Raw genomic sequence first — 12,440 nt, forward strand, 5'->3', positions numbered from 1 at the left:
GGGTATTTTTTTCCCAAAATTCACATCCAGGACAGCGGAGTCCCTTAACGCAACTGGTATATAATAAAGCAGAAGAGTTTGTTGTTTGTTTGAACGCGTTAATATCTGGGACTCGTACTCCGATTTAACAATTATTTATCTCTATAATAGATTTTCTACTAACCCCACGGCACAACTAGTTGAGCCATTTATTCTAAATTCATGAGGAAAGGTAGGACTACAGGATCCTGAAATAACCACGTAACTGAAGCGTGAATAGCGGGGTACTACTAGCTAGATACCTATAAAATTAGTTCCATTTTTTTAAATATTTACACATTCATAATGTATGCATTTATAACATACCCCATTTCCCCTTACCTTTAAAACTTCATAAATTTTATCAGAAATAGAATACCTCCTCCTCCTTTTTTGAAGTCGGTTAAAAACTTCAGTAAAGACAAAGTATTCTATACCTTACTATAACTATATATCTACTTCACCTAATGAATGTAAAATGGAACGCACATCAGCGAAAAATTTGAAAAGAAATTTCACGTTCATCATGTTTTCTTTGGCACCATCCGGAAAATGCACTCGCAAGAAAATTTCTGAAAAACGAAATCATATCATTTCTATTGGCTCATGGACGGAGATAACCGAAGCTCCGCCAATCAATGCCCAGTATTTTGGATCGATGACACATCTTTGACATTTGTTATGTCAGATTTTCTTGTTGTCATCCGTTTTCGGATGTCGTCTGCACGATCGATAATACAAATTGGTGTTCAGGGCTCGCGGAGGTCTAAAATTGATGGCCATTCAGATCTAAGTGTTATAATTACCAAATTATTTATCCGGACGTGATAATGGATGCTACTGGTGCTTACGGAGGCGGGAAAGCAGGAGGGGCCTTTGATATTCAGGCTTTCGTCCAAAGACCACCCGTAATAGTTAGGGCGGTTTGTTGGGTAAGAATTTTTATGCTAAATCTCTACGTTAAAACCTCCTTTATATATTGAAAAAGACTAAAGACTTGACTAACGTTAAGAGAAACTATCAACAGCAACATAAAATTATCCATATTTTCATGAAAGTGAAAATTTTATTTAAGAATTTATTAGGTACCTATTACTTACATATTAGGTAGGTAGTTCAGAAAAAGAAACATTGATTTATTTATAATGAACACTCAACTACTTAATATATTAAAGCATTGTAAAATATAGAATTAAAACTAGTACTGACTAGCTAGATCTATAAAAGGCACTGGGTACCTACTCCACTTTGTAAGCCATAAAAAGCGAAAAAAAATAATGCTTGTCAGTCGTGAGTGGCCTTGAGTATGTATGCAGGCAGATAGATAACATACAAAGTACATAATGATACATTAAACTACAGTAGCTTGTTGATACTACATCATACTGTTGTGCTAATGAACTCATCTTTGGGTTTATTTACTATGACTAGCTATTTGATTGTTTAAAATAAATTTTGATTAAATAATGTTTTAAATTCTTGAGGCTGGTACCCACCAATGTATGGCATATACCTATGCAGCACAAATTTGTTAAAATCCATATGTACACATGCATATGCATGGATTAAAAGTCCAAACAATTGTACTGTGTATGTAAGCATTCGGTGTGCACGGACCATTACACTCAACATTATAATTTGTTAATGAGTTCAGTTGGAAGTAATGTCCAAGATGTTCTCATCATTTCACGGATTCAGTTTAGTTTTATAATGGTGTTGATCATGTTAATTTCTTTATTTATAAAATAACATTAATAAAAATAAGTAAGGGAAAACATTCAGACCACTCTACAATTCCACTAATATACATATAAAGCTAAATTTATATTATAAGAGATTCCTTAATGGGATAAGTTTGATGTTCTCTTTAACTTACTTTTTAATTTTTTGTATTTTATTATGTGCAATAAAGTTATTTTTAAAAATTTTATAATGTTATATGAAGTAGCTTATTTTTCCTTGTCAACTCTATGATAGTTGATTGCAAATAGGTAGATAAAGAATGTTTTTACTCTACAAACTTTAACTTACTTTGCATTTATGCAACTCCTCCATTTTTTCAATGTTGCATTCAACTTAGCACTTCATCATTGATTCAACTTCGAGTACTTCATTATGATTGTATTGTATATGTACTAGTAAGGTCACAATGTTATAAATTTGATTAATAGATGATCTATGACAAGTAACAACAAGAAATCTACCGCTCCGGATGGTACTTGTTTCAAAAACGAGAAAATGCAGCTAGCGTTGTGGGTACTTTTGAACCGGGCACAATTTGGGGTGGCATTTTTGATTGACATTGCAAATATTTATGTTTTATTTTATTTTACTATTTGTATTTTTAATAATAAATATATATCTACAAGAAATTGACACCTTAATGTTAATAATCCAATCCACAGTAACTACACAATTTTCAATATTTCTTTTTCTTATTATCAGGATTAAACATATACATAAGAAGTACTTTATTTATTTATTGAATAATAGAGGCATATTTTTGCAGTTTATGCATATATCAGGCAGCATTCTCAGTTACATCAATGATTGTCATTGATAACATTATATAAATTTACCAATCTTTACCAGTATTATTACCTTCTCCAGTTGTTCAGCGTCATAGTAATGGGCTGCATATCTGCCAAAGGCTGGTACATCGACCCGTCGGACAAGAACGAGTACTGCGCTTACAATAAGGACACCAACGCCTGCAACTACGGTGTTGGAATATCCGTGATCGCGTTCATAGCGTCCATCGGCTTCATCGCTGGAGAGTATCTGTTCGAGCAGATGTCTTCAGTCAAGACAAGGAAGCATTATGTGCTGGCCGACATGGGTTTCTCTGGTAAGTCTCAATATGTCGGGTTTTGCTCTACATAACCACTAATAAGATCCTCAACAACATTCCCAAAGAGGGTTTACGTCACAAATGACAGCGTTTTATTTTTTAAACCACAAACCCTGAACTTTGAGGTGTCGTAGCCACAGTAACTATGGTTAGAAAATAATACGACACATGCCTACAAAGCTATTTTGTTGTACTCTGTGAACTATTAAAAAATGGGGCTTATTGTGTACTTTTTTTTGTGGCGCAGATTTTTTATTATCTCTCTAACGTATCTACCACTTTTGTTGTACCACAAAAATAGGTAAAGTGCCGAGCTGTCCTATAAATTCTAATTGTGTGTTTGATTGAGGACAAGAAAACGACTCCAGCGTAGAGGAGAGGAATACAGTATTAAAAGGTCAACACGTTTGACATTTGTACCTACTTTTTATTGATCGTGCAATAAGATATCTTGATTTGAGACATACTTTGTATTGTACCTAGGTACTATCATCCGCATGACAAGCTACCTGCCTCGTATGACCTCTATGTAGCGATAATAGCGGGGTAATTTGTAATTAATTTGTGTATATTTTCGACTGTACCTAAGGTTTGTGTACGCCCAAAGAATATATGGGAATTTAATCAACATCTATTATCATTTATTTAAATACACGTGATAGATAGTATCTCGATCACTTTTGCATTAGACTTAAGATTGCCACATGCAAATTGCATGAAGAAGAAGGAATCTTTATTCAAGAATAACTAATTAATAAAAATGATAGCATTCAGTAGCAACATTTGTTTGTGTATCATAATGTCTTCAAGATTTTGTTTTCAATAAAAAAAGCTGTTGAAAATGCGACCCAATAACCAACAATTACATATAAAATGGCAATAAAACACATTTTCGAGCTGTGTCTCGCAAAATTAAATGTTTATAGCTCGTAAAGTTAGCCGTAAAGTGTCCTAGCCATTGTTTACGATGGCACCGACTGATTTCTGAGCGAAAACAAGACTGATGCCGTTTACCCACTCAATTCACGGTTTTCTGGGTCGTTAGTGGGAGTTTTTATTAGTAATTATTAAAGTGAAATCGGTTTTTTTTTGTTTTTTTAGTTTAGTTATCCTTCTACTAATATTATTAATGCTAGAGTTTATGAGAAGGTAACCTGGAATAACACATAAGGTAATTTTTACACCGAAATTTCCACGGAAGCGAACCGCCGGGACGCGGCTAGTAATTAATAAGGCAGCCATTTCATTAAGTTAAATTTAGACTGAATTGGGACTAATTTTCCACAAAGTGCCTAGGTACGACGTAAACTTGTAAATAAACAACTATAGGTACAGTGCCCATATCTAAATGTGGTAGGCTGGAAGACTTCCAATCTCTGTTTAATGGATGACGTAATTTCATTCATGGCTTCTTATGTCAGGATTAGGTTTAATTTAGGGCATGAAATATGGAAGTACAGTAGATTTATTTTGGTACATATGAGGATGTGCTGAATCAGAGCCAAGAAGGCTTATGTGATTGAAATATCCGCAAGTAGTACACATGCCGAGTAAGGTCTCTATGTCCGAGCTAAATTAAAATGCTTGTTTTGTGCGCGTACTTTTTTTTAAATGTCTAACAGTGAACCCCCAATCGCGTAATAACATATACATTAATAACATCACCTGGATCGCTGGATCTCAATATTGTTCCGGTATTTTATACAGTTTCGGTTACAAGTCTATTTTCCACACGTATTTTTTCCACAAAGGCAACGTTGGTTTACAATTCAGTTTTGATCAAATAATCAATCATCAATCAATTTTGATCAAATAATCTGTAAAACTCTATACCGAAACGTTAAAAAAATAACGAAACGATCGAGTTTCAAATGCGGTCCAACTGGTGTTTGAGGATTAACGCGATTTTGGGATGGAAACGCATTCGTCAGTGGCGCCACTGAAAGAAGATACGATGAAAAAAATACTTTTAATGATTCCAGCTTTCTGGGCATTCCTGTACTTCGTGGGCTTCTGCTACCTGTCCAATGCCTGGGGCAAGACCGAGGTGGCGCCAAAAGGCACCGCAAACAACATGCAGGGAGCCATCGCGTTCTGCTTCTTCTCTATCTTCGCTTGGGTGAGTGTGAGTTGTAGTAAATGTTGTAGGCCGAACACAAAAATTCTAGCCATCTTTATGATAACCGTATTTGTTACAAAATTTACTAAGTATACGTTTTAAGCCAAGTTTAGTACATATGCCATTTTTTTCTTTTATTTATCAGTGACCCATTAATGGTGCCCGCTTATCAGTGGGCCTATGTTACTCCTGAAGGTTCCATCTCTCTCTATGCTAAATTTTATCAAAATCAGTCCAGTAGTTTTAAGTTTCCTCATTACAAACTATATATAATTCAGTTTATAATGTTAATATACATACATATATTTACTAACATTATAATTTTTGTATAATATTAGTATGGAAGTATAATATTAATATAACAGCTGCCTTTCATTTTATTTATTTATATACACAACATAACAGTGTATAAAATTAGCAAATAGGAAATTAACTACTAGCAATGTAAGTTCGGCTAACTGTTCCGCAATAGAGTGCAGAGTCAGATAGTACAGTCAACATCACATCAAGTTACCCTGCATTGAACCTCTATGGCGCTGTAACAGCGGCGAGATTGCAATGAATTCGTATAGGTTGATGCTCTGTTGACTGTACGCCCGTGTTACTTATTGAAACCTACGCCGTCAGGTGGCGTGCGCGTTCTTCGCGTTCCAGCGTTTCCGCCTCGGCGCGGAGGCGGCGTTCGCGCCGTCGTACGAGGTGCAGGGCGCGGCGGGCAGCCCGGGCGCGTTCCCCGCGTACCCCGGCGCGCCCGACCCCGCCCCTGCCCCCGTCTACAGCGACCCCCCCTTCTCCCACCAACAACCCGCTGGTATGTTCTAGCTAGCTTATGTATTTATGTATATGTTATAAAATATAGTAAGTTGGTTCTAGGAGCGTTTCGCCCGCTGCGGCCGCGGCTTTGTTTGTTTGTTTTCTCGAGGAAGGAAACATTTGCAAAAAAATTTCATAAAATTGACACTACCAGAGTACAGATTAATTATTTTAAAGTCAGTAAAACTAAGTAATTCTTGTCTTTGTTAAAATTTGAAGCGGCCGAAACACAGTATCCCATAAACACAAGTCTCGAACTTACTTTGGGGTTAACTTAATCAGAGTGACTTATTAGATAGCATATTCCAATGCACGCTAAATTTCTGAAGAGATTATTGAGCATTGTATTGTGCATGTGAATAATAAAAAACGCAGTTTAGCTGTGTATACTGTATATAGAATGCGACTACTTGCCACTAGATGTCAGTAGTCGCACAACTCATAATAAAATATTGACACAGCAGGCCTACCATCAACTTTTACAGAACGATTCCAATGCAACTCAGTTCAATTTAGGCACCTAAAATGAATCGCATTCATACTAAAAATTAAGTCGATGGTACGAATTTGCGATGCAGTTCAGTTTAGGTCATAGAGTGGATCGCGTTAAGAGATGATGGTAAGCCCCTAGTACACACTCGTTATGAAAAAAATAAAGGCTTATAATACTTATTTGTGACAGATGACTGTCAAGACCGAAACGTTTATATCATCTCAGAAACGTTTATAAGCATCAAGTTAAAGTTTACATCAAATACTCTGTCGTCTATTACAGGCGTAAATCAACCTTTTATGTCAATGCCAACAAAAAATATGGTCGCATATTTTGCAAATGAAAATACATGTTTCGTGGAATAAGTTGTTTCAAGGAATAAAGTAGAATACATACTCTACACTGATTCAATTCTGCAGCTGAAGAAAATTTAATATCCCATTAATCAAATATCATTTTATGACAACGTCTCTTGGTCTTTTCAGGAAACATCGACTACACTGCACCGACTTATTAAACACCTTCGGTGGGCAGTCAGAATCCGCCTTTTACTTTAACGCGGTGAGAATCAATATACACCGCCCTATTCTCCTCTAAAAGGTGAAAATTTGTAACTCATTTTGTTCGACGGCCTTATGTTTGTTATGCTGCGTTTCTAATGACATGTCAACATGTGCATTGACCTTTATATGTCTGTCTCTTTTCTTCTGTCACATGTCAAATTTAATTTTGAATTCTATGTGTGAGGTATACAAATTAGCGACTTAAATATGATATAGCATATAAAGAGATACAAATTTTCACTCTTATTATTTTTTTTATTATAAAAATAGAACATTAAGACACTATTATTTTGTTTATTTGACAATGAAGTCCGTGACAAACTTTTTTTTTAATGAATTATACCTATTTCGTTAGTAAGTTTTATTCGTGTGTGATCAAGCTCTAGTTCTTTTAATGTATACTAATTTTACTTACCATGTCACGTCCATTTTTTTAAATTATTTTTACTATTTATTTATACAATATCTCGATGAATGAGATAGATGATATTATAATGTATGGTCTAACAAATTTGATCTTATAGTGATTTAAAATGTTAAACTAAAAGTTCATTGATTCTAAGCAGCCAAATATATTTTTATTACATTTTATTCCGTATTTTACCCCTTATCATGATAATCTAGTGGTCATTATTAATTTCAACTAAATTTATTAGACCTTATATTTATAAAAAAAAATTATGTACTTGTGTATGAACTTGTTACACTGACGTTGTTAACATTCCCCAAATATCACTATTAAACATATAATATATTTCTATATACATAAAATTATATGTGTAATCACGTATTTGCTTCACAGTACCTGCCTGTAGGTGTGTATATTTATCAACTTTGTGACCATTATTATGTGTAAATAGATACTTAATATTCACGTTTTCCGGCTAGTGATTCAGAATGTGATATTGTTTTTTTTTTTTTATATCAACTATTGTCAGATTTTTTCATGTCAAGTTTTCATCAACTGACAGATTAGCTATACTTAAATTTTGATTTTTTGTCAGTTTTTTACATTAAATCTTCTATGGCACACTTAAACCCCCCATGACGATAAAAAAACGTTCATTTTTATGTTAAACATTTCAATCGTTAGAAATTAAAAAAAAAAACAGTAAACGTAAATACGCCTGTTTGCTGGCTCAGTAGTATAAAAAATACTGTAAAACCATAACACCTTATTTGATTGTCGGTAAAAATATATTATCACATTAATTTACCATTTCGTGCCATTTTCTGTTGCTTTAAGCTTTCAATTGAAAATTATATAATTTTCTCATATTTATATAGATAAGTATGGTTTTAGGCATAAGAGTATAATGATAATTTTCCTTATTGTAACGTACCAAATATTATCAAATTGTAAGTTATTTTTTTTATGTATTTTAACTAATTCAAATTATTTTACACAAAAAGCTAATCTTTCTGACGTGAACAAACAGATAAGTCACGCCAGTGTCTTTATTATATAATAAGTTTAACATAAATATATATATAATTACAGCAGGCACTTGCCGTAAGTCTGTATTTATGCGTGTTTTATATTTAAGTAACGCATTTTATGATGCCTACAATCCTTAAGCCCACTCGATTTTTTTAACTTTCACACGCAAAGAAAATGCGTATTAGTATGTCATTATTCGTGCTTTGCCATGATTTTGGTTGCGTGGGTCGCGCATCCAAAGGTCTTTAGATATTATTCATAATATATGTAGGGTAATATATTTTGAATATCATTATGTTGTATGAGATCCAACATATTTGGATCCATATCACACGACCCATCCTATATTTTATTATAGTTTTATTTTTCTCAAAAATTACGCAGTAATGTTACGCAAAATAATCTTACGAACTAAATTGATCTGAAGCGATCAGTATTATTATATAAAAAAAATACAAAGTTACTGTATAAACTATTAGCGCTTATCCGAGATCATAGTATTTTTTTAAAGATGATATTTTAGGAATACGCTATATCTTATAGTATAATTTCTTGAGGCACGTCATAATTATTATATTGCTGTAAATTATATAATGAAAGTTAAAAATATTAAATAGACTCATTTTAAAAATCTAAATATTCTAAATAATATGGACCTACGGCTTAAATCTTAGTACAAATATTTTTCAATGGTGTTATAATAATTGTAATGTGCCAATGTTGAGGCTGTTCTATCGCCTTTATTGATTTTGTGTAGTACACAATATTCATATTATATAATATTTTTAATAGTCAATATAAACAAGCCACTATGTTAAAAAAAATTACAAAAATTATATTCTCTAAAATAATACTTCTGAAACTGTGAAGTGTTTTCTCATAGGTAAAAACCGCTTATTCACCCAGGTGAACTAAACCTTAATACCTGCATGCATTAAAAGTACTTTCAATATTATATGATTCAATATTGTGTATTATAGTTAAAATCTGAGGGTTTAGTGTAAGTGTGCAATTGACTATAAAGTCGATTCTCAGTACGAAATAGCTAACCAATCACAGTGCGGCATTGTGACGCGACAGCAACCACGCCGCAATGTGATTGGTTAGCTGCTTCTCACTGCGGATCGGCTCAATAGTGAGATGTGAATTGCAAACCCACAACTCTCTGTAGTAATTTTATCACTTCCATAGCTTGCACTGTTATAACTATAGTTAGCAATAACGTGTCGTGTGGTGTTAATTCTCATATTTGTGAGATTGTTACCGCACGTTGTGAGTGTCATATCAATCTTGTGAGTCTGGTGAGATTACGGGACGAATTGTGAAATATAAGTTGCAATTATTTTTGACTGGCCCGTGCAAACCCAATGCGTATGCAGCACAATTGTATTAAATGTTAGCATGCACACTTGCTTAAAAATAACATACAATCGTACATATGCAATAGTATGTGCGCTGCATAAGCACTCGGTGTGTCTCTCGGCTTTAGGTCTCATTGCTCCGTTGCGCTATATCGCGCTGCGCTCCGTCGACGCATCAACGCAAGTGTCTACTCTCGACGCAACCAGAACGGCGACGCCCTGCGATGACGCACCGGTGGATAACGGTGCAATCGGGTGACTCGACAATTATGTATGCACTTCATATGTGCAATATGTGAGTAAGGGATATTATTTTACAATTCGTCTTATCGTGTCTTTATGTTGGCTTATTCTGTTTTCAATTTTAATATAAATTCTTTAAACATTACTTTGAACCCGGCGAAATGTATTATTATAAACGAGAGAAGAAATATAAATATGTTCTTTTTCGTAAATTATTCATCTGATTGTAAAATAATATAAAACTTCATTTATGATATAAATGATTCCCAAGTGCAATAACTATCCCAATAATGTATTTATTATTATCACTCCCTTAAAATATTTTTAGATATACAACCATTACTTATGTATAAAATTATTTAATTATAAAGGTAAATATTACGCGAATTGCAAAATTATGCTGTTGTGTGCTTATTCGTGCACTCTCGCGGATGCCCTTGAATTGATCTACTCGATTGCTAGCTGTTGTATGAACTAATATAATTTAATCTTCTGTACACTAATTGTAATGTAGCAAATACAAATATACTTAGATGTAGATATGTAACGCGTATGTTGGTTAGAAATTTGTTCCAAAGATAATAAAAAAACTATTAAATAATAAAAAAAAATATTGTAATAAGTGTTGAATATTAACGCTGTTCGGTGTTTGACATAACTAATGTTAAGTGTATAAAGGTTGGTACCGGCTCGCTATAGTCGTATTCAGTGTACTTAGATCTCTACAAGTGACAGGTGGTTGATTTATATATGTTTAACTAAGAGGCTTGCAGTATTTTTTTAAATAATATTGGCAAATGGAACTATTTGACCGACGTCGACCGTCCGACAGAAAGGGACGCACGTATTTATTAGAAAAGGAAGGCGGTTCTGCTTCTCTTTCTTTTGTTTACATGCATCCCTTTCTGTCAGTCGGCGTCTGTCAAGACTTGTCTGATACGAGTATGAATATCTTTTGGAATGACAGAAATGTTGTAATTCATATCAATTTTCTGCAAACTCATTACTGAACTTGTATTGGTTCTTTTTTTCAGATTCTTTATTCAAATTAAGAAGTTTTACATACATCATACATCATCTGTTTTATATTATACTGGTTCTTGCCATTATCAATATTTGGGCCAATAGTTGGAATTCCTAAATTAATATCAGTAATGAGTAACATTTGTCAATATTAAATCAACTCCTTGATAATAGTATTATTTTAATATTATGTATAACTAAAAAACCAAACGGCAAAACAAAATGTGTGCACGCCTTAAATAATTGTTACTTGTGAGTCAATTTTTATTCCTATCAGTATTATTTTTTCATCGAGAGCGTGATATAGTAAATCGACCCATTCGTCCTGGTGTTTCTAAATGGCCGACATCCTCTAATTTAAAAAAGTACAAAGTTCTCAAAGATCATCTAACAAAAAAAAAATCCATAACAAAAATTCCCAAACCCCGTTTTATGTATAATATTTAGGTACCTACTTAGAAAAGGTTAAAATGTCGAAATGTCTTGCTTATATGATTAAAATTTCGAAAATAATATTATTTAGTTTAAAAGTAAAATCTTTGCACATTACATTTAAATTACCGCTAATTTAACTACGCAATAATTTGCAAATAATATTGATTTTTAAAATGTGCATGTGTTCAATAAAAGTACTTACATTAATTAGTAGGTAGTACATACATATTCGGTACAGTTGTGTAAACGCATGTTATCATCAGACACAGCGACCTAATTCGTATTGATAAGAGAGATTAATATCACACGTCCAACAAAGTAATAGATTTGCCATCCTACACTACATTTACATAGCTGGGTGATGATTCTGCTAACAGGTCATAATTTAGTTAGTAGTTCTAGTTACAGTTCATGTAACTAAGAACTAGAGATAAAACCACTGAGAAACTATTGTGTGTACGCTTATTTTGTCGTTCCGAAATTCCCACGGGAGCGAAGCCCCGCAACTATTACAGTATAATTAAATAAACACGTATCATGTTTGTATACCAAAGATCGCACAAAATGAGTAACGATTGTATTTGGCGTGCACCGCTATCCTCTGTTGAGTGTTCAGTGATGTGCAAATGAGTTATGGTAAATTAAATAAATCGAATAATAGATAAAATGGAATTTTATTTATATCTCTTTTTTTGGGAAAATATAATACCTATCTCCCTATCCCTATGCTTAGACATCGCGTACGATGATAAAGTGCCTGTAGTACCTATACATACTATGATCAACAAAAAAAATATGACCACAGTCAAAAACTTTGTGCTTTGTTGGTGTAATGCCGGCGTATTCGGTATACCTACATGGCTGTGGGTTTTCTCATTGCGGTAAGAGCTCTCATACAAAAAACGCAATGTTCATAGCGTGCACCTGTCCGAGTTTGGCGATAGTGTTTATCCGGCTTACAGAGAATCGGCCGCACAATAGCGCTCTCACATTTTTAAAAGCTGTGTCCCTCGGATTCGTCGCTGTGGGCATTTCCGATTTTAGATGCCTGCGTTTCCCACATATGTGCTATGAAACAGC

At 33.7% G+C, this 12,440-nt stretch overlaps 1 protein-coding gene across 1 annotated transcript; it reads left to right on the forward strand.

The window, feature by feature from the left end:
- The first annotated feature begins 716 nt into the window (after positions 1–716).
- Positions 717–12,027, forward strand: Syngr (Synaptogyrin). The gene is made up of 5 exons (XM_053751619.2): positions 717–950; positions 2,629–2,866; positions 4,852–4,988; positions 5,616–5,799; positions 6,780–12,027. Exons 1-5 carry the CDS (start codon positions 849–851, stop codon positions 6,809–6,811), a joined length of 693 nt encoding a protein of 230 aa, XP_053607594.1. The 5' UTR covers positions 717–848; the 3' UTR covers positions 6,812–12,027.
- The last annotated feature ends 413 nt before the right edge of the window (positions 12,028–12,440 follow it).

Source organism: Plodia interpunctella, chromosome 11 (genome assembly GCF_027563975.2).
Source record: "Plodia interpunctella isolate USDA-ARS_2022_Savannah chromosome 11, ilPloInte3.2, whole genome shotgun sequence".
NCBI lineage: Eukaryota > Metazoa > Arthropoda > Insecta > Lepidoptera > Pyralidae > Plodia > Plodia interpunctella.

Excerpts from the sequence above, each read along its gene's own strand:
- Syngr (XM_053751619.2), top strand. The coding sequence starts at position 849 with ATGGATGCTACTGGTGCTTACGGAGGCGGGAAAGCAGGAGGGGCCTTT. Across the intron at positions 4,989-5,615 it reads TCTTCTCTATCTTCGCTTGG|GTGGCGTGCGCGTTCTTCGC; the intron begins GTGAGTGTGAGT and ends CTACGCCGTCAG. Across the intron at positions 5,800-6,779 it reads CTCCCACCAACAACCCGCTG|GAAACATCGACTACACTGCA; the intron begins GTATGTTCTAGC and ends TGGTCTTTTCAG.